The sequence below is a fragment of the Leucopleurus acutus genome (assembly GCF_964270905.1).
Source record: "Leucopleurus acutus genome assembly, chromosome: 8".
Lineage (NCBI taxonomy): Eukaryota > Metazoa > Chordata > Mammalia > Artiodactyla > Delphinidae > Leucopleurus > Leucopleurus acutus.
This window is the reverse complement of record NC_139151.1, coordinates 68,682,048-68,705,537: the sequence shown is the minus strand read 5'-3', so window position 1 is coordinate 68,705,537 and position 23,490 is coordinate 68,682,048. Positions and strand designations below refer to the sequence as shown.

Here is a 23,490-nt window from a genome sequence, read left to right as displayed (position 1 = left end):
TTCTTGCTGATTTTTATAAACATTTTATCAATATCACAACAGTGACATATATAGCTCTCCTTCCAGGAGGTTGAATCTAGTACTCCTTTGATACCTGTTCCTCTGCCCTGAAGGTACACCTTCCTTTAGGGCACAAATGTTATCAAGAAAACGATTTCCTGCCTGCAGAAGGTGGGGCATCCTTCCCTCAGGAATCTAAAGCAGTGGTTCTCAACATTTTTTCACCCCAACTTCTGAGGGATAGAACGTGCTCCCATTAGTACCATCACACAAGGGCAGTGATTCTCAATTCCACAGTGAATGTGAGCTCAGTGAGGACAGGGACTTCCATCTGCTCATTCCTTATTCTTCACTAGGACGATTGCATGCAGTGGGCAATCCCAATAAACAGTAGTTCAATGAGTGCCTTATTCTCACGTACTTCTCCAGACCCACACCAGCCAGTTAAACACTTCATAATATAAAGGGAAACAGGTGAAGCAAAGTAGGCATAACTGGCTTCTTAGAAACACATCTTTAACTTCATAAAATGCCTTACTTGGCACTGTGCACAACATTCTCAAATCTGTCCCTAAAAGCTTCAATTGACATAATTGGAAATGTAGCAAGCAATAGTATTTTTGGACATGTTATAATTTTTAAAAAATATTGGCATATATATTGTATTATGTCAGACTTATCATGACTTCATGACTTCAGATTTATTCTAACTTAATGTTAAAAAAATACCTTTTGGAATGGCCTAATCAGTTAGGTAATCTGACTGATAGAACCTGGCCATCCCCCAAAGAAAAGTAACTTTTCAATTACCAACCCGCTCTTTTGCCCAGTATAACTTCCTGTCCCCTTGTGCCTATAAAAGTCTTTCATTTTATACTGGTCCTTGGAGCTCCTTTCTGTTAGACTGGATGCTGCCCGATTCAAATCAGCTTTTGATCAAATAAACTCTCAAAATTTAAAACAAAACAAAAAATAACTTTTGTCAGTAACACTGACAATAATTTCTGCTTTTGAAACCAGGAATTAATTTGCATAACAAACCTTGGCATTGAATTCAGCAAGGAAATCAAAATGCTTTTTAAGATCTGTGGCAAGGATTGCTTCAATGACTAAAAAACGAAAGCGCTTGAATTGCACATTATCAAGATTAAGAAGGAAGTTGTACTCTGGACGAGAAAGATACAGATTCCAGGCTGATGCAGCGTGATGATTTTCCAGAACAGATCTGTCGTTGTACAAAACTGCCTAAAAAGGAATAAGAAAAATGAGGCAGGCATCTCAAAGATACTGAACTTTAATAATAAACAGAGTTAGGATCAGGTTGGAAGAATACAATGAGTACCTACTACATGCCAGGCATGTTAGTACCTGTAAAGAAGGGTTGATAATTTTATAAATGAGTAGACAAGTGCAAAGAGGATAAGGTACACCTTTCCAGCATTCACAGCTAGTAAGCGAAAGGGTAATTTGTCTCCAAAGTTCATCTTTGCAGACACCACGCTGCCTACCAAGAGATGTAAAGTTGATATCTGAGGTCAACTTCATTAAATCAGTGAACCTTCTCAGATAAAGCTTCTGTTAATAAAGTCATTAGGGACAGAGAGAGCAGGTTTAGGGATATATTACTGTTCTTTAGCCAGCATGGAATGAACATGCTGACTAAAGCATGAAGGAGAGGAACCTGGAATACTGTGCATGGTGAGTCAGAGACCCACAGATATGAGAAGGGCACATCCTATACTCCCAACTGACACAGTGCCTGGGAGTCAGAGAAGTATCAAGCAGGTAAAAGCACAAATTCTCTGGTTCAAGTGGTGTAGATTTATTCACTTTTTTTCCACTTCACTCTAGTGGAAGACCCTGAGGTACTACCTCAGTAGTCTAGGATTTGGGAATACAGATTTTAAAAACCACTGGATTATATAGAATTTTTAAAGCTTCTTCCATCTCTAACAAGCAAGCAATTTTTAAAATTATTAAGTAAGCATAGTAATTATTAAAAGAACTCTCATAGCCAGTGCTAATGGCTGAGTATAAAAATTAAAACGTTGTCCCTATTTTCATAGAGCTTCCTGTCTAATGGAAAAGGACAGATAAAAATACTGCGCAATCTCAGTTAAGATGCATATTCTGAGCCTAATTAGATTGTTCTACATATTTGTGAAAATTAGCTATAGTCTAGATTTAAGCATAGATACATACCATTTGATTTTTTTTTTACATCATTTATTTTTATGTTAGCAATGATATGATTTAAATTTTGCAGTGAGTCATAAAAAGGCTGGAAACAATCTGTGTCCACCAATGGATGAATAAAGAAGATGTAATATATATAGACACAATGCAATATTTTTTAGCCGTGAAAAAGAAGGAAATCCTGCCATGGGTGGACCTTGAGAGCATTATGCTAAGTGAGATAAGTCGGAGAAAGACAAATACTGTATGATATCACTTACAAATACTCTGAGACTGAACTCTAGATACAGCAGAACTAGGTCGTTACCAGAGGGTGCGGGAATTGGGAGATGGTGGTCTAAGGGTACAAATGTGCAGTTTGAAGACAAGTTCTGGGGATCTAGTGTACAGCATTGTGATTATAATTAACAATACTATATTATATAATAAAAAACTGCTAAGAGACTAGATCTTAAATGTCCTTACCACACACACAAAGTTAATTATGTGATGTGATGGAGGTGTTAGCTATCGCTATGGTGGTAATCATATTACAATATACGTATCAAATTAAAACATACATGTGAAACTTCAAAGACTTCCTAAGGGGTCAACTTGCATTTAATTGTGATTTAACTAATTCATGCTTAAATCTAATAAAGACTGATAAATTACCAGAATAGCTTTGTTCATGAAGAAGTAATCAAACTCCCAGCTCAATAAATTACAATGTATAATGAGTATCCTGTAAGGCTAGCTGACTTAAACTCTCAGCTAGTGAGATCAGTAAAAAAAAAAATTAGTAATTCAGAATTCCTGCAGCATCCAAATTACCCTTTGACCTTACCAAAGAAATATAAAATGGGGACCAAAAGAAATCTGAGTCAATATTAGAATCTAGATATAATCACTATACTGGAAGCTTTAAAGACATGGTAAAAGTGGGAATGGATTGAGGAAAGGCCATCTAAGTCATTGCATAAGAAGGAAAAACCCACCTGGAGAGTAAGTAGAAGGAGTCCCCTGCTGGACCCCAGTCAACTCTCTACCTCATGGCTGAGTGGAGGCAAGAATCATGGAGCAGTAAGGAGGCAAATTCTGCTTTAGAAGAATACTGGAAGCTTGCACATAGAGCAACAAGCCAAGCTTAAACTCTGTGAGGAAAACATTCCAGGTAAAACAGATAATGAAGCCTCAGCTGGCTTTTACTGAGAGCGCCATGACAACTAGAAAAGGAAGACAGTTTCCCCCCTAATTTAGAGCTGCAGTAACTAACATCCTCTGAATTTTGCTAAAGCAACTTGCTACCTGCTTTCTCTAGTTATGGATCCCATCCTTATCTCCACAAGCAAATACTTCTCCAACATGGCAAAGCAAATTAGTTGATCATAAAGTTTACTTTTACCCTCTCTGAATCAGAAAGATTTGAAAAGGGGTTTAATACAAACTGACGTAATTAATCTTAACAAAAACCCATCAGACATAAAGACTTTGATCAAACAGGAAGACTATGACAAATCTGAACAAATGTCTCCTTTTGAAACACAAGAAAAAGGAGGAAACAGAAAAATCTCTAGGGCATAGTCATAAGATTAAAGAAGGTATTTTAATTTTTCTGAATGAAAAATCTTGGATTAAGAAAGGCTGTTTTCATTAAAAAAATAATATTCCTAACTTAAAAAAGAATCCAATAGAGGCAGTAAACAAATTAGGTGCAGTAGAAAACAATGAAGCTACTTTTTTATAAAGAAGTACTTCTCTTTAAAGAAATAGTCTTGATGAACAGGTGTCATCTGGGGATTCCTTTACTCTCAAGTTCTCGGTTCTAAAATTTCTGGTAATCCCATTATCTTCTAAGACCCTTTGTCTTAGTTATCACCCTTGTTTTGCTAAAACACATTTTTATGTAACTTTCTCAGATAGGATGGATGGAACATGATTTTTAAAAATCTTTGCATACCTGAGACTCTTTATTTTGCTCTTAACACTCAACTGTAGCTTAGCTGGATACAGAACTCTAACATGAAAATAATCCTTTTATGCCAGCACTATCTCTTCCCGTTTTACTCTTTTCCTAGCACTTATGTCATAATCATCTCTCTGTCTTTTACACACACACACTTATTTGTTCTTTCTTGCTTTACTAGAATGTAAGTTCCATGGGGGCAGAATATTTTTTTTGCCTGTTTTGTTCAATAATATTCATAGTATGCATTGAATAGCCTTGTGTATGTTTTATTGCTGAGTCTCTTTAATTGGGAAGGATGAGTAGGAATCCTGTAAACATGGATGGGGCCTGTTTACCTTGCAGGTTTTGCTTTAGAATTACCAGTGTGATTTCAAAAATGAGAAGGATTTACTCTGGAGTATTAAATCTCTCCTGGCCATTTTCTTCAATATCTAAGAGATGTGTTTTCTGCCTGGAAGTAAATGCAGTAAATACAGTAGCTTTGCTTAAAGGTGTTTGGTGTGTGTTATGTGGGAGGCGTGTGTGTGTAGAGCAGACAAAGGCAAATTGCATCAGGAGTCTCTAGGGTTCCACTTAGGCCTCAGCTCCCTTCTAGTATACTTTTTTTTTTTTTTTTTTGTGGTACGCGGGCCTCTCACTGTTGTGGCCTCTCCCGTTGCGGAGCGCAGGCTCTGGACGCGCAGGCTCAGCGGCCATGGCTCACAGGCCCAGCCGCTCCGCGGCGGCATGTGGGATCCTCCCGGACCAGGGCACAAACCCGTGTCCCTTGCATCGGCAGGCGTACTCTCAACCACTGTGCCACCAGGGAAGCCCCCTTCTAGTATACTTTAATCTCGTAATATTTGCCCACATGTTTTTCATTTTCCAGAAACAGTATGAAATTCTTTAACCTACTGGTGATAATATCCTCCCGCCAACTCCTCTCTGTTGTAATGAGCTTCATCCCTTACTAATATTTTGATCAGGAGGAAAAGGAGAAAAATGTACTTGTTTAGTCACCATCTTGATCTATATTTGGGAGGACAAACATTGATGACTGTCTCAGATCTACAATTCTCAAAGTTTTGTTTACTTTTACCCCAAATCAAAATATTCTACAAACTCTAACATCTCAGTCACTGATCTCCATCTTTCAGCCAACTATTCACTTGGAAATAGCTCAGAAATCTCTTAGAATTTCAATACTGACATCCCTCCAGGATAAAGCTGACTAAATGTTTCCCCCTCTCTCATGGCAAAGATTCAAAGTCATCCTCCTGAGTCTTCCCACACACTTCTCTTACCATGAGAATGAAGAACGCTTGATCCAGTTGGTGGTGGTATACACTATTGTCCCTTTTTATCATACACCAGAGCAATAATATCTTTCATTATTTATGGCCGGATTAGACCTATTGAGCTTCCTAAGATGAGAGAGACTGCTTTATTACCTAATAAACAGGTTAGGCCTCAGGCTTTCACAAAAGAGTCCTTATCTCACAGACACTAGCTGAAGAAGGTCTCAAGAATTTCATCACCTTGGGAACAATGGAGTGTATTTCAGACAAGCTTAGCGGTCCTGCAGAGCAAAGAAGTTAGGGATCCTTCAACATTCAACAAATTTTTACTGAATGCCTTCTGTGTGCTAGGCACCATTCTAGGTATTAGGGAATAAAAGAGATAAAAATCCCTGCCCTCTTGGAAACTTATACTCCTCTGAGAGGCATGGAATAAACAAAATACACAAGCAAAATACACAGTATGCTGAATGACCATTGTTATGATCAGGAGAGGAACATAATGAGTGCCAGGGAGGGGCTCTTGAAATTTCAGGTGGAAGGAAGTGACAAAGTGAGCTATACATTGGGTTGGCCAAAAACGTCGTTAGGGTTTTTTGTAAGATGTTATGGAAAAACGCAAATGAACTTGTTGGCTAACCCAATATATGTCTGGGGAAAGAGCACTCTGGGCAGAGAGAACAGAAACTGACCAGGTTCTTAGAAAGGGAGTGTGCCAGCACATGGAAGGAAACAGCAAGGAGGCCAGTGAGGCTAGATCTGAGTGAATTTAAAAAGGAGAATTACTGGGGGCTAAATCATGTAGGGCCTTCTGAGCCACTGTAATGACTGTCTTTTACTAGGAGTGAGGGCTTGGAACAGAGAGTGATGTAATGCACATTTAAACAGGGCCACTCTGGCTGCTATGTGTTGAAACCAGACTGAAGGGGAGCAGGAAGTAAGCAAGGAGACTAGGTAAAAGGCTACACTTTTTCATAGCTGAACTCTGATCAATTTCCTTTCCAGTCCAGCCCTTTCCATTGCTTCATATCTTGGCAGTCCTTAACAATGAGAATTTAGAAATAACACATAGTTACTGATTGTGTCCAGACTTCATGTTTGTATTTTGATCAGGACAACAGTTTTGAGTATACAACTTATATAAATTACATTCATGTGTCATTGTTTTCAATTATCTGCATGCAAGACAAGTAACACTAGAATTCACTAACTTGTAATATCCTTGAAGAAGAGGTAATAAACAAGTCTGACTCACCTATACTCAAAGCCAATAAAGAGAGAATGAAAGCAGAGGGTGGAATAGAATAGTAAATAATTTCTGTCTACATGATATCTGATTCAGTAGAAAACTTTCCAAATGTTATCTCTTTTAGTCATATCAGGTACATATTTTGAGGTTCAGAAAGATAAGGGTTACTTGCCTAATGTCACACAGCTAATAGTAGGTAACCAGAAATTAAACTCAGGTCTCTCAATCCGAAGCCCAGTACTTTTTCCACTGTGCCACTACTGCCCAGGTCTGTGACTTGCCATAGGACGAGGATTGTGAAGTGCTAGGCTAGAGAAAATGGGCGTCTGATTCTTGCAGAATGGGACTGCAAATGAGGAAGTGTGTTCCTTAGTGGGAAATTTCTCCCAAAGCAATTCTTAGAAAGTGGAAAAATATTAGTATCTAGATTGAAATTCATTTAAAAGTTACCTGTGGAAATCATGAGCTATGAAGAGATGAAGTCTAACTGGAGAAAATGAATTACATAGCACTTTTTTTTTTTTTTTTACATAGCACTTTTAATCTTCTCTCTCTCTCTGAATTTTGTTCTGGGTAGAGAATCTATCTCCTATATTTTAAGCAGTGGGAGTGTGTCAGAGAAATGAGAAAAGGAACACAGAGAATGGCTATAAAAGATGAAAGAATCAGAACTGAGTTTTGAACACAGAGCAACAAAGTGAGGAAGTAAGATGAATTCAGCAATCATTGACAACTTGCTCTTTGCAAGGCAGGCAGGCAGAAATACAAAGCTGACATTTCAGGAATCACCAGCCTAAACAAAAATTCACAACCACACTAAATTCTGCTTAAAACCAAGTATAGTCATCCCTTAGCATCTGCAGGGAATTGGTTCTAGGACCCCTGCAGATGTTCAAGTCTACTAATAAAACGATGTAGTATTTTCATATAACCTACGCACATCCCCTGTATACTTTAAATCTTCTCTAGATTACTTATAATACCTAATACAATGTAAATAGTTGCCAGTGTGCAGCAAATTCCAAGTTTTGCTTTTTTTGGAACTTTCTGGAATTTTTAAAATTTTCAAATATTTTTGATCTGCAGTTGATCGAATCCACGCAGGCAGAAACCCTGGATATGGAGGACTGACTATCTAGTTCCAAGTCCTAATGTTTAAAGTCATCGCAATTACAATATCCATTTGCTGGGGACTCCTGCCTCTTATGCAAATTGTGACCCTAAAGGAATCTTGCACCTTATCAGCTGTACTGAATACAGAAATAATGTACTAGAAGATTTTTTACATATGTGAATATATGCAGACCTAAGAGACTGCATATTATGGTATGTCTTAGAGAAAAAAAGAGGACAACAACAAAAATAATAACAGTTCTCAGTCATTATAGCTTTTAGGCATATGAAGGATCTTGCTAGAAGGAAGAGTAAGTCTTACATCTAGTCAAAGTCTTATCAATTTGATCAAAGGCAAAGATATTGACAGCAAAGACTCCAGAATTTCATAAAAGTAGCGAATTACTCTTTCAGGAGCATTTTATTTATTTTCCAGCTGAAGATGATTTTTCCCTAATTCTTCAGCACAAGCACATGTCATATCACTGCCGTGTGTTATTATCCAACGGCCAAATGATTCAATTGAAGAATGGTCTACAAAGGGAAATACAGTATGGCTGTAAAATTTCAGAACCACTCCTTAAACTTTCTGAAAAAGTAGTTCCTACCTGAGGGGCATTTGTAGCCACTAGAAATGCATTTGTCCGCCCTGGGTGGTCGTAATCATGCATGGCAGCTGCCACGTACAGAGCCATCAATTCCAATGCAGGAATGTTTGAAGACAGGCAGCCATAGCTCTCATCTGGAATACAGCAACTCCTCGAAGAAATGTAAGCAATTCGCCCAGGGTTAATTCTACCGTTAGAATCTGAGGAACAAGCAAAATAACCCAGTATTACACATAATATCCTCACAAGGAGGCTAAGAAGGAGATTCCCACAGGTAATATCATTATTTATCTTATTTGTTGACTTACCTAAGAAATAGACTCTATTTATAAACATGGACATAAAATAGTATACTATTTCCAACATACATGCTAATAGAGAGGAATACTGTTAAACACGACCCTGAAGTCACTCACTTTACAGGACATGACAGGATTTCATGATGCTGTTACTCAAGCTAGTGATAATTTTTAAAAACCTCTGATTGATAGATGCACCATGGCTTCAGTAGGGATCGCTGCTCTCAAAGGGTCTGAGCCTCGCCAGCCCCTGCCCCAGGAGACTGTTGCGGTGGGCCAGACCCTGCTCTTCGGTAACCATGTGTGACTGAAAGGCTGTGATCAAAAATGCCGATATGTCGGAGGAGATGCAACAGGGCTCAGTGGAGTGTGCTACTCAGGCATTGGAGAAACATAATATAGAGAAGGACATTGCGGCCCATATCAAGAAGCAGTTTGACAAGAAGTATAACCCCACCTGGCACTGCATCGTGGGCAGGAACTTCGGTAGTTATGTGACACATGAAACCAAACACTTCATCTACTTCTACCTGGGCCAAGTGGCCATTCTCCTGTTCAAATCTGGTTAAAAGCATGGACTGTGCCACACACCCAGTGATCCGTCCAAAAACAAGGACTGCAACCTAAATTCCAAATACCAGAGACTGAAATCTTCAGCCTTGCCTAAGGGAACACCTCGATCTTTATTGTGTTGTTTTGTACAGGGCATTCTCTGTACTGGTTTGTTGTGGTCATAAAGCAATTAGCAAAACAGCTTACATTTGTATTTTCTATCCCATACCTCTCTGCCTCATGTTTTTTCTCTTCAAAATCCATTCCTTTAAAGAAATAAATGTGTTGGAGAAGTGTGCGTTTAAAAAAAATAATAAAAAAGCCAAACCTCTGATTTTCTAAACATTTGTTATTTAATGGTTAGATATAATGGCCAGGGTAACAGGAAAAACCAACCTAGAGAATAACATTTCATGAAATAGTATAGAGACTTAGGAATTTAATATATTAACAAAGTAAGCTATTCAACATAGATGCTTTTCAAATCTTATCCAGATAGATTACCTTTCATTTGTAACCCTGACTACAACCCTTCTTCCTCTTCTTTTTCCTTCCATGAAGCCCCTTATAAAATACTGTAAAGAAAAACTATAAAAACTGAAAAGGCATGGAAAACTGAGGAATGACTCAGTCAATATAACTCTTTTTATCTTCTAGTTAGAAACAGTGTTTTCACTGTCAGCACTGTGCTTTTGGTGTCCTTAATATCTTACATTTGTTTCTTCCTTTTTTGTAATTGGGTGGCTGTCTCCATTTAGACAGTCACTAGATTGTTTTTGCTAAAGGGATCTTAAAGTATTAAGAAGGAAATAATAAACTATATTGAGAGTAGACAGCAAATAAAACCACAAGGATATTAGAGAGATACTAAACTTCATTGGTGTGTTCACCAGTGGAAACTCAGAATAATGCCCTGGCTTGTCAAAGTCCAAAAGGACTTTATCATAATTTAGTTCACTCAATATCTGCAATCACAAGAATGTTTTAACATAATGACTTTAACACACACTACTGATAATTATAAAGATACCTAATTATTTTCATGCTGTTTATATTTTGTATCTAAATTGAGTTTTAGAATTACCCACACTAGAGTTACTTTTAAAAATAATTATAAAAAGTAAAAACAAGACAGTTAAATGTATGGATAAAGATATATTTAATTCTGATAAGATTTTAATTACCAATATCAGAGTCAATAACTTCAATTTTTCCTGCATTATATGCATTCTGTATTTCCCCTAGAATTTAAAATATATACATAAAATATCAAAAATGGCCAAAAAATCCTTTTAAACTCAATAATTACTTAGAATTGACATATTAGGATCTTAATACATTAGTTTGTATATATTTAACATTAGTAGTATAAAAATTAGTAGTGTAAAAAAGAAAATAGATGGCAAGGACAACTAAACATAACTACTGTAGATCTCATTTAAAAAGAGGCCTCACGGGACTTCCCTGGCAGTCCAGTGGTTAAGACTTCACCTTCCAATGAAGGGGGTGTGGGTTCAATCCCTGATAGGGAAGCTTAAGATCCCACATGCCAAAAAACCAAAACATAAAACAGAAGCAATATTGTAACAAATTCAATACAGACTTTAAAAATGGTCCACATCAAAAAAAAAATCTTTAAAAAATTAAATAAATAAAAGCAGGCCTCAGTAAAAGGCATCCAGATTGAAAAGGAGGAGGTAAAACTACCTCTATTTGTAAATGACATGATTGTATACAGAAAAATCCTAAAAAATCCACTGGAAAACTATCAGAACTAATAAATGAGATCATAAAGGTTGCAGGGTACAAGATCAATATGCAAAAAATCAATTTTATTTCTTCACACTAGGAATGAATAATCAAAAGATGAACCCAAGAAAGCAATTCCATTTACACTAGCATCAACAAGAATAAAATACTTAGGAATAAATTTAACAAAAGAAGTGCAGAACCAGTATTCTGAAAACTAAAAAATATTGTTGAAAGAAATTAAAGAAGACTTAAATAAGTAGAAAAATACCCATGTTCATTCTTCAGGAGACTTAATATTGTTAAGATAGCAATACTCCCCAAAATGATCTATGGTTCAACACAATCCCTACCAAAATCCCAGCTGGCTTTTTTGGTACAAGAGATATATAAGCTGGCCCTAAAATTCATACAGAAATGCAAGAGATCCAGATTAGCCAAAACAATCTTGAGAAAGAAGAATAATTTCGAAGTTTACTACAAAGCTTTAGTAACAAAGATTGCGTGGTACTGGCATAGGATAGACACATAGATCAATGGAATAGAATTGAGAGTCCAGAAATAAATCCTCATATATATGGTCAATTGCTTTTGGACAAGCATGCCAAGACCTCGTTGAGAGCCAACTGTGCCCTGCGTGATGCAAGGCACTTTCATACATGTTGTTTCATTTAATGCTCACATCTTAAAAGGTAGAAACTGATTTCCTAACATTTAAGAGCCAACCATGTACAGAATATATAAAGAAAAATTTTCAACAAATGGTGCTGGGACAACTAGATATCCATGTGCTAAAGAATGAATGTTGGACCTCTTCCTTATTTCATCCCCCCAAATTAGCTCCAGTGGATCCTAGACCTAAACTTAAGAGCTAGCTATAACTATGAAACTCTTGGAAGAAAACATAGTAAATCTTCATGACCTTGAGTTACACAAACCCTTCTTAGATATGACACCAAAAGCATGAGTAATGAAAGAAAAAATAAGATAAACTTCATCAAAATTAAAAGCTTCTGTGCTTCAACAGACACCATCAAAAAAGTGCAAAGACAACACAATGTGAGGAAATAGCAAATCATAAATCTAATAAGATACTTGTATCCAGAATATATAAAGAACTTCTACAACTCAGTAATGAAAAGACAAATGACCAAATTTTTAAATGAAAAAAGAAGATATACAAATGGCCCATAACAACATGAAAAGATGCTCAATGTCATTCGCTATTAAGGAAATGTGAATCAAAAAACCCACAATGAGATACCACTTCACACCTACTAGAATGGCTATCAAAAAGATAGATAGATAATAACAAGAAATTGGAACCTTCATACTTTGTGTGTGGGAATGTAAAATAGTGCGGCCACTTTGGAAAATAGTTTGGCAGTTCCTCCAAATGTTAACCACAGAGTCACCTTATGACCCAGTAATTCCATAAAACTAGGTATATGGCCAAGAGAAATGAAAACATATACCCACACAAAAGCTGGTAGAATATTCATAGCAGCATTATTCATAACACCCCAAAAGTGGAAAGAACCCAAATTTCCATCAACTGCATACTGACTGGTAGAAGAGTGAGAAAGAGGCAGAAAAAAAAAATGCTTAATATATAAAATAAATATCAATATATATCAAAGCAATGAGGAAAATACATGGCTATTATAGACTTCATTTCTGTGACTGGTCACATAGCTGTGTTTGGGATTGAATCATTTTCTTATTTCACTACCCATCCCTCATTCCCTTTTTGCTCAGCCAGCATCTCTACTGATTATGGTTCTTTGCCCAGTGGGATGACCCATACTTTCAGGGATCTGTACTATTAGTGATCCTTATGGCACTGGATTACTGCAGTTTTTCATTATCTTTTGTCACTGGACATAGGAGTACCAAAAAGGTCAGAGAATCCCCTGGGTTCCTAACATACATCCTCCCATGTGTAGTAGGAACCCTATTTTTTCTTGATAATGAGGATCAGACAGGATCAATCACCTGACCTTGTACAGAATCCTCCTCCTGTCTACTGGTTCAAAGGCATGGAGAACACAAAGTGGCCAGATGTCAGTCTCAGTTTACAGTTTCCCTTTTATGTGTCCTCTATTGAAAGCATTTTTCCTTGGGAACTAAGGTGTGTAAGCCAAGTTTTTGTTTGTTTTGGTGGGGGTTGGGGGAGAAGCAAAAATTTTCTAAGTGGATCATTTGAGGTAACAGAAAAAACCCTCCTAATCCCACTCTTTGATTCACAGATTTGTGTATTCTTGAAATAGAAGAAATGGTACCATATACTGGTCACTGGTTCAGAAAATAAACCACATTTTGTGGGACAGCACCTTAGCCCCACAAAATGTTTTCACCTAACAGGTGCCCCAACTGAGTCTTCAATATGTCATTCTCTCAGGCCAGCTGTGGGATGATAAAGTTCATGAAAAGATCAGTAAATTCTGTGAGCATGAGCCCAGTGCAACAATCTTTTGAGGCAAAAATGAGTTCCTTGATACGCAATACTGTATATAATAAGCCAATGGTGAATAAGGCATTCACTAAGTTCATAGATGGTGATGGTGAAGCACTATAGACAGTAAAGGTAAATCCATACACAGAGTAAGTGAGAACAAAAGTTGTCTCTTCTATAAGACAAGGGATCCAATATGATCAACCTACTACTACCAGATAGATGACTGGATATTCCCCCAGGGAATGGTGCTATATCAAGGGCTCACCACTGGTTTCTCCTATTGCCAAGCTGGGCACTCAAAAGAAGCCAGGGTCCGGTCAGCCTCAGTGAGAGGAAGTCCGTGTTGCTAAACCCACACATAATCTCCATTCTTGCCATCTTGGCTATTGTGTTTATAAGCCCACCAAATGAAAACGGGAGTAGCTAAGGAAGGAGTCTGATTGATAATCAGGAGAAGAGGTCATTTTGACTACTTGATTATTGAGAGCCTCTTTTGCAGGGAATGCTCTCTGGGAAGTGTATTAGTTAGGGTTGTACAGAGAAGTGGAACCAACAGTGTGTGTGTGTGTGTGTGTGAGTGTGTGTGTGTGTGTGTGAGAGAGAGTGAGAGAGAGAGAGAGAGAGAGAGAGAGGGAGAGATTTTAAGGAATTGGCTCATGCGAATATGGAGGCTGGCAAGTCCAAAATCTGCAGTATGGGCTAGCAGACTGAAGAACCAGGTAAGAGTCAATGCTGCAGTTCAAGTATGGAGGCTGTCTGCAGGCAGAATTCCTCCTTTCTGGGGGGAAGTCAGTCTTTGTTCTGTTAAAGCCTTCAACTGATTGGATGAGGCCCACCCACATTATGGAGAGCAATCTGCTTTACTCAAAATCCACTGATGAGGTAATCTCATCTAAAATACAGCCTCACAGAAACATCCAGAAAAATATTTGACCAAATGTCTGAGCACCATGGTTCAACCAAGTTGACACATAAAATTAACCATTACAGTAAGCACTCACATGGGAAACAGATATCCTCCACTCTGAGAAGTCTAGCCACAAATCTCTTTCCCAGAACTCCTTATCACCAATTTTCCAATCTTTTTCCTTCTAAAACTCTAAGTATCCAAGCAAGCTATTACCCACGGGCCATGTATCTGTGTAGACCCTTTCTCCTGGTCATCTCTCTCTCTAGGCCAAATAAACAAGCAGATTTACTGCTTGATGTTCTGCCTACTGATTGGATTTACCTTCCCCTTTTTATCCTTCAAAGGATACCTTTGAGAGTCTATAAAGCTGTAGTCATCCACTTTCAGGAGGTACTGACTGGTATATGGGACAGAACAATCTAGAAACCAGGTCTTTTCTCCTTCAGTCACCCGGTCATGGGTAATTCCCCATGAGGCCATATGGATTAAGGAAGAGTGCCAACGTATTAGCAATCTGAGTTCATATTTGGAGTCTCCTGTTCCTTCAGGGGCAGCTCAAAACTAACCTTGTATTTAATATTTCCTCTTGATGATTGAGTGCTATACTGTACATGCCAACTTTAGGAGAGTCAGAGGGCCCAAGTTTAGGACAGGCAGGTCATGTGGTAACTTAGTGCACATGGTCAAATATTCAAACTCTGTCAGAGCCCAGTAACGATCTAGCAGCTGTTTTACAAAAAGAACAGTTATCCGAGGAAGAAGGATGGGCACTGCCTCAAAATCCTAAGGATTTATACTATGATTCCCTTGTAGTGATCTTCTGTAACTCCACAGAGGATCCCTACCTGCCAAAGACACTCTGAAAACTGCTGGATGTGTTGAGGGTCATATTGCCAAGTGTCCAAGCAGCTTACACTGCCCTGAAACTGCTTCACATGATTCTCCTGCTCTGAGTTGCACATAAAATTCATAGCCTTACAGTTCATGGGTTGGAGCAGCAGTACTGAGATATTGTAAATTTGCCTTTAGAATCCAAAGAGCACTCTAGGTAGAGAATTCAAAATAATTGTCCCTAACCTTGGAGAGGATACCTCAACATATCCTAGACCACCAGATTCCTAATAACTTCACTGAGGTAGCAAATCTCTGAATTTTTGTGCAAGTTCTCTCATTTCTCTTCCTCTGGCACTCTTATCAAGGTATCTAGGATATTTGTTACATCTTGCACAGTAGAGCTATTCAGCATTATCTGGTCATTATACTGGACCACTCTGATACCTTATGGGACTAGGCTAGATTATAACAGAATGGGAGACTTGATATAGCCCAGAACTAGGATGATGAAAGTGTACTGCTATGCCTGCCAGATGAGAAAGTAAATGTCTTCTTGTGGATTTTGCTAACAGGTATAAAAAAAGACACATTTCTCCAGATTAACAGCTGTGTACCAAATAGGATGAGTGGGGTTGACTTATTCAAAAATTCATATCTGGAACAGCTGTGACAACTGGAGTCACCACCTGATGAAGTTTAGAATAACCCACCATCATTTTTCAAGATCCATTCATCTTGTGTAAAAGCTAAAGTACCACAGGTCAAATAGCATGTGATGGAAGTCACCACTCCTGCATTTATTAAGCATTCGATGGTGGCACTAATTTTGCAGTCCATCCAGAAACAAGGTACTGCTTTGGTTCACTATTTTGCTAGAATGAGGCAGTTTCAGGAGATTTCACTTGACCCCTCCTACCATGATGGTCCTCTCTGCAGAGATCAAGGAATTAATGGAGAGATTCTGCCAGTTGCTAAATATGTTTATTCCAACTGTGCATTCCAAAAATGGGTGGGTTCAGGGAACTATCACTATGAGATGGACCCAGGCCAAAAGTCCTTTTATCATCTAAATTCCGTAAGTCCCTACTATGATTGGTGGGCCAGTGTGGTAGTTAGCGTTGCATTGTATTTCTCAACACTGATGAAGGGGGACACTTCTGAGGGACATGGTTAGGTATGGGTGGGAAGACTACATGACCAATCCATTTCAATATCCTATCAGTGTAAGCCTTTGAATTCCTTCCTCCACAGTATATCAGGAAGTTGTGACACCTCAATTTCTCTTCATGCCTAGATTTCAGACAATGAATGGAGCAAACTGTTAGGGCCACTGCCGAACACTCAAGCTAATGCCCTGAATCCAGAATCTCTAATAGGTACACCTATATCAATAAATTCAGAATGATCAACCATTACCTTCCTTTCCCTTGCTGTAACACTTTAAATCCATTCCCACATATGTTCCTCAGGTTTCTGCCAATATAAATTTAGGAAATTATTCTGGTGTTCAGACTTAGATCCTGGCAGATATGAGTTTAATTATGGATCACAAAGAAATGAGAGGTGGTGGGACTGGATTTAGAGGTGAAATAACATTCCCCTACAAGTCAAGAATCTCAGGTGAGGTTGTTACAAGGTCTTCAGGCAACCAACACAAGGAGAAATGATTGTTTCTCAGCAGGGAGGTACAGCAAGATTTGAGGGGTTCAGGGTAATCAGATTTACTGAAATCTACTCAAATATTCCCCTTCCAGTTAGTTATCAGGGTCCTTTCTTTCCCAATTGATACCGTAGTTCTAACATAAGAGGCTTAGTGAGGCCATGAACTCAACTTGAATTGTATTTCAGGTAACTTCAGGATCAGACTTTGGATTATGTTTTCAGTAGTTATGATCCTACTACTATAAAAATTAAGGAATCTTTTAGCTATCTGGTTCTCTAACCATTCATTTAAACTCTAAACGTGTCATTTCATTTCTTTTTTTTATTGAAATATAATTGACACAAAGCACTGTGTAAATTTAAGGTATACAAGGTGTTGATTTGATACATTTGTATACTGCAATATGATTACCACCTGGAGCATTAGCTAACACCTCACTACACCACATAACTATCATTTCTTTTTTGTGGTGACAACAATTAAGATCTAGCCTCTCAGCAACTTTGAGCTTTATAATATAGTACTGTTGACTATAATCATTATGCTGTGCATTAGCTCTCCAGAACCTGTTTATCTACTAGTTCCAAGTTTGTACCCTTAAACAACATATCACCAATTCCCTCACTCATGGCCTGTTTTTACAAGTTCAACATTTTTAGATTCCATACATAAGTGATATCGTAAAGTATTTGTCTGACATTTCATTTAGCATAATAATGCCCTCAAGCCCATCCGTGTTGTTGAAAATGGCAGGATTTCCTTCTTTCTCATGGCTGAATAATATTCCATTGTGTGTGTATACACACACACACACACACACACACACACACACACACACTCTTTATCCATTCATCCATTGACAGACAAGTTATTTCCATGTCTTGGCTATTGTGAATAATGATGCAATAAACATGGGAGTGTGTATATCTCTTTAAACTTCTGTTTCCATTTCCTTTGGATATATACCCAGAAATTGCTACTTCATATGATAGTTCTATTTTTATTTTTTTGAGGAATCAAAATCTCCATACTGTTTTCACAGTGGCTGAACCAATTTACCTTCCCTTCAACAGTGCACAAGTGTTCCCTTATATCCACATCCTGCCCAAGACTTACCTCTTGCCTTCTTGATGACAGCCATTCTAACAAGTGTGAGGTGATATCCCATTGTGGGTTTTTTTTGGCAGTACGCGGGCCTCTCACTGTTGTGGCCTCTCCTGTTGCGGAGCACAGGCTCTGGACGCGCAGGCTCAGCGGCCATGGCTCACAGGCCAAGCCGCTCCGCGGCATGTGGGATCTTTCTGGACCGGGGCACGAACCCGCGTCCCCTGCATTGGCAGGTGGACTCAACCACTGCGCCACCAGGGAAGCCTCCCATTGTGGTTTTGATTTACATTTCCCTGATGATTAGTGAGGCTGAGTACCTTTTCATGTACCTGTTGGCCATTTGGATGTCTATTTTGTTTCTCTGCCCATTTTAAAAAATTGGATTGTTTTTTGGTTATTGAGTTGTACAAGTTCTTTATGTATTTTGGATATTAACCCCTTACCCAGTATATGGTTTGCAAATATTTTCTCCCATTCTGTAGGTTGCATTTTCATTTTTTAAATTGTTTCCTTTGCTGTGTAGAAGCTTTTTAGTTTGATGTAGTCACACTTGTTTATTTTTGCTTTTGTTGCTTATACTTTTGGTGTCATCATTTTTTTTTCTATTAATTCTCCACTGCAATCAGAATAAGGCAGCACATCCCATAGTCCTTATAGTCTTTGTTTCTACCACAATTTTACATTTCAACAGCTACTTGGTCTCCCAAAGGAAGCTTTGTCTTCTACACATACTTGATTCCATAATATTGTGTATAAGGACTTATAGCATTGCTAGTAAGAACTCAGGAGGAAGTAAAGTGCATGGAAGAGAAAACAGGCATTGCCTTAGGGAATACTTAAATCATCTTGAACAGGCTGGTGGTAGAAAACTGCTGTCAAGGGCACTGCCAGTGAGGGCTCAGAGGAACCCATAATTGGAAACTAGAGGAAAGAGGATCATTGTCAATATAGCAACAGAAAGCTTAGTCGAATTGTGTGCTGCGTATGTGGAATAAAAAACTTGTAAACAATGGCCTTAGATATTTAGCTGAGGAGATTTCCAAGGAAAGTATTAAATATATAAAGCCAGGTTTCTTACTGTTTGAAATAAAATGCAAGAGAAAAATAAGGGAGAACTGTTAAGCAAAACGGGTCCAGGACTTGATAATTTGGGAAATTCTCAACCTGTTCAGACTGCAAAAAATATTAAAAGCAGGAGATGCACTGTCAGGAATGTGTACTCTGGACAGAAAACCAACATTGTAGCTGTACCACTTTTTGCTAATTCTTTTGAAGGATGAAAAGGTCAGGGTCTGAGACAGACTTGAAGATACAACGCTGATGTCTTTGAAGAAGGGGCCATGAGCCATGGAATGCAGGTGGCTTGTAGAAGTTGGAGGGGGCAAGGAAACATTCCACACCATGTGGCATGTAGGAACTCATGCCCCCTGCACTGGGAGTGCAGAGTCCTAAACACTGGACTGCCATGGAATTCCCCAAATTTGTATTGTTTTAAGCCACCAAGTCTGTGGTAATTTGTTACAGCAGCAATACAAAACTAATACAGATTTTGGCACTTGGAAGTAGGGTGTTGCTGTAACAAATACCTAAAAAATGTGAAAACAGCTTTGGAATTGGGCAGTGGGAGAAGGCTGGAAGAATTTTGAAGAGCGTGATAGAAAACAAAAGATATTAATCAATATATTCAAGAAGTTCAGTGAACCCCAAATAGGATGAATACAAAGAATATCATCTGAGTGCCTCATAGTCAAAATGTTAAAAACCAATAGCAAAGAGAAAAGGGACATAATACTTTCAAGGAGAAAAAAGACTTATGGCTGATTTGTCAACAGAAACTATAGAAGTCAGAAGATGAACCCAGAGGTATCTACAAATGTGCTGAAATAAGAAAGCATTATTCTAAGACAAAATAAAGACATCTATAGGGACTTGCCTGGTGGCACAGTGGTTAAGAATCCACCTGCCAATGCAGGGCACACGGGTTTGAGCCCTGGTCTGGGAAGATCCCACATGCTGTGGAGCAACTAAGCCCATGCGCCACAACTACCGAGCCTGCGCTCTAGAGCCCGCAAGCCGCAACTACTGAGCCCACGTGCCACAACTGCTGAAGCCCGCACGGCTAGAGCCTGTGCTTCGCAGCAAGAGAAGCCACTGCAATGAGAAGCCCGTGCACCACAACAAAGAGTAGCCCCTGCTTGCCCCAACAAGAGAAAGCCAGCATGCAGCAATGAAGACCCAACGCAGCCAAAATAAATAAATAAAAATTTAAAAAAATACATCTACAAACAAAAAGGCTGAAGAAAATGATCTCTGATGGAAGCACGAAACTACTGGAAGGAAGGAAGAGCTCCACAAAAGAGTATGGATGGCAGACAAAAATGAACCAGTGACATAAGGCAAATCCATCAAACAATGGCAGTACTTTAAACCACCAAAGAATGTAAAGCAGTGGCTAAGACTATATCACATTTACACTGATTAGTATGGTAATATTTTTCAGGCATTTGTAACTGAGCAAATTCTGTCCTGATTTGTGTGTGTGTGTGTGTGTGTGTGCGCATGTGCATGTGTGTATTTTATTGGAGGATTTCTCCTCTTTTTTATAAATTTTTAAAAATTTTGGCCACACAGCTTTTGGGATCTCAGTTCCCTCACCAGGGATTGAACCCAGGCCACAGCAGTGAAAGTGCCAGATCCTAACCACTAGACCACCAGGTAATTCCCGTCTCCCCTCTTTTATAAACTAGAATGAGAGAGCCATGAATGTTATAATTCATTATATTTGTATAAATAGTTACATTTATGAGGAAACAAAATTTGAATGTTAAGTTCTTTAATATTATTATTTAAATACTTATATGAAGATTTTAAACATGTCCACTTTTGTTGGGAATGTCATATATTTTAAATTTACATGATACACCTAAAACAAAAAAACTAAGAATTGAAAGAAAAGCAAATAAATGATTATAATAATATTCAGGATATTGGCTACCTCAGTGAAGAAGGCATTACTGTGGGACACAGAAAAGAAACATGGTAGGTTGAGTAGTACTGAATCTTAACCTCACTTTTAAGACGGGTAGTGGGTTTCCTAATTTGCATGTCATTATTCTTCAAAATTTACATAGTCCTTTATATATACCAAAGTTTACTTAATAAAACTTTTAAGAGAACAGAGATAATGAAATGAGATAGTACGATTTATTATGCCTAATCAAATAATTAAAGGAAAGATTTATAGAAGGAAGTACCTGTTTCATTTCCCGCTCCATGATCATTGTGGATCTGCTGTAAACCAGGAATTGGCCGTGTTGTCAGATACCAAACAGCATGTAGGACATCTGTGGCATGTATACGATTGTGATCTAAAGTCACCAAAATGTTTTATAAAAATGATCATTCTGTTATTTTTAACATAGGACATTTTAAAAAGTACTTTCTAGTCATACTGTATCCTCATAAATAAAATATATGGCTTAGAATAATTTCCAACAATTATGTTTTTGTTTCATCTTATTTTGTAAAAGTTTATTGATGTGTTAAAAAGCTTTCTTTTAAAAACTTTCACATATACTATGAAAACATATTAGAGGGGTCAAAGAAAAGGCAGCATTACCAGGGCTAATTTACTTAAGGTTGCTTTTTTTTTCCCTCTGGCCAGTCTGCGAGGCTTGCGGGATCTTAGTTCCCAAACTAGGGTGGGTCTCTGCAGTGAAAGTGCCAGGGAAATCCCTACGGTTGCTTTTTGTGACTTTTAAAATTCCTTAAAAAAACTACAAATAGAACTACCATAAGACCCAGCAATCCCACTACTGGGCATATACCCTGAGAAAACCATAATTCAAAAAGAGTCATGTACCAAAATGTTCATTGCAGTTCTATTTACAATAGCCAGGAGATGGAAACAACCTAAGTGTCCATCATCGGATGAATGGATAAAGAAGATGTGGCACATATATACAATGGAATATTACTCAGCCATAAAAAGAAACGAAATTGAGCTATTTGTAATGAGGTGGAGAGACCTAGAGTCTGTCACACAGAGTGAAGTAAGTCAGAAAGAGAAAGACAAATACCGTATGCTAACACATATATATGGAATTTAAGAAAAAAAAATGTTAAGAAGAACCTAGGTTTAAGACAGGAATAGAGACACAGACCTACTAGAGAATGGACTTGAGGATATGGGGAGGGGGAAGGGTAAGCTGTGACAAAGTGAGAGAGTGGCATGGACATATATACACTACCAAACGTAAAATAGCTAGCTAGTGGGAAGCAGCCGCATAGCACAGGGAGATCAGCTCGGTGTTTTGTGACCACCTAGAGGGGTGGGATAGGGAGGGTGGGAGGGAGGGAGACGCAAGAGGGAAGAGATATGGGAACATACGTATATGTATAACTGATTCACTGTGTTATAAAGCAGAAACTAACACACCATTGTAAAGTAATTATACTCCAATAAAGATGTAAAAAAAAATTTAACTTAAAAATATGCAAATAGTGTCTCGGTTATGGAGACCCATGTTTGCAAACAAAACAATTTCTGCACAAAGGCACATAGAACAGTTAAAAATTCTGGATACTTGGACAGCCGCCTCGCCAGATAAGAAATAACTCTCTCTCAGGCCTGCTATAAGGATTACATGTTAAAAGGTATATACCTTTATATAAACATCCAGAATAGTGTCTGACGTGTAGTATATGATCAATAAAACACTGGTTTACTGAAATACCACTAAGTGAAAAGGCAAGACCTACAAGTGAAACCCAGTTTTGCTATTTCCAGTTTTATGATCTTGGGAAAGATCCTTCTGAATTTTTACTTCTCACCTGTAAAAGGTAGATAATACAACCTTTCCAACAAAGATTAAATGAGATAACCTTTGTGAATCTAATGATTATAGTCATAGCTGATGTTTCAACAAATATTTAATGTGTACCTTCCATATAGCATTAGCAAATGATACAATACTGAATGTTTAGACTATAGATATGATGTCAACCCACTAGGAGCTTATTATTAATACAATCATGACCTTTTATTGACCATTTACTATGTGCCATGAATTTTGATATGTGCTTTACATTATTATCACTACCTATGGGGTAGGTACTATTGTTATTCCCATTTATAAATTTGGAAACTAAAATTTAGAAAAGTTAGGTCCCAGTGACTTTTTTTTTTTTTTGGCTGCTCAGCGCGGCACGTGGGATCTTAGTTCCCTGACCAGGGATCAAACCTGTGCCCCCTGCAGTGGAAACACAGAGTCCTAACCAATGGACTGCCGGGGAATTCCCCAGAGACTCTTGTCTTAACCAATATATCCTAATTGGAGGTGACCGTGAAAACTCCCCACCATGGCGTTCTTTTTTCAATCCCCCTGCCCTTGAAGTCCACCTTAAAATATCACTTTATTCCATTTATAAAATTCAGCCACTTTTCAAAATGCCTACTTTGTAAGTGGTAATTATAGTACATATAACACACATTAAATTATTAAGCATCACCATTATTTATGAGGCC

The 23,490-nt window shown here is 38.1% G+C and overlaps 1 protein-coding gene and 1 pseudogene across 3 annotated transcripts in view; one reads left to right on the top strand and one right to left on the bottom strand.

Moving 5' to 3' along the window:
* Positions 1-23,490, bottom strand: part of PDE3B (phosphodiesterase 3B) — a 179,667-nt gene that overhangs the window by 9,625 nt on the left and 146,552 nt on the right. For both annotated transcript variants that reach the window (XM_082845240.1, XM_082845239.1), the window contains exons 11-13: positions 21,218-21,331; positions 8,392-8,591; positions 1,042-1,245 (exon numbers count right to left, since the gene is read on the bottom strand). In XM_082845240.1, coding sequence (XP_082701366.1) covers positions 1,042-1,245; positions 8,392-8,591; positions 21,218-21,331 — 518 coding nt within the window. The remainder of the gene's footprint in view (positions 1-1,041; positions 1,246-8,391; positions 8,592-21,217; positions 21,332-23,490) is intronic.
* LOC309965004 (dynein light chain 1, cytoplasmic-like) lies at positions 8,990-9,857 on the top strand (annotated as a pseudogene). Its single transcript has one exon. The product of its transcript is annotated as a dynein light chain 1, cytoplasmic-like (transcript).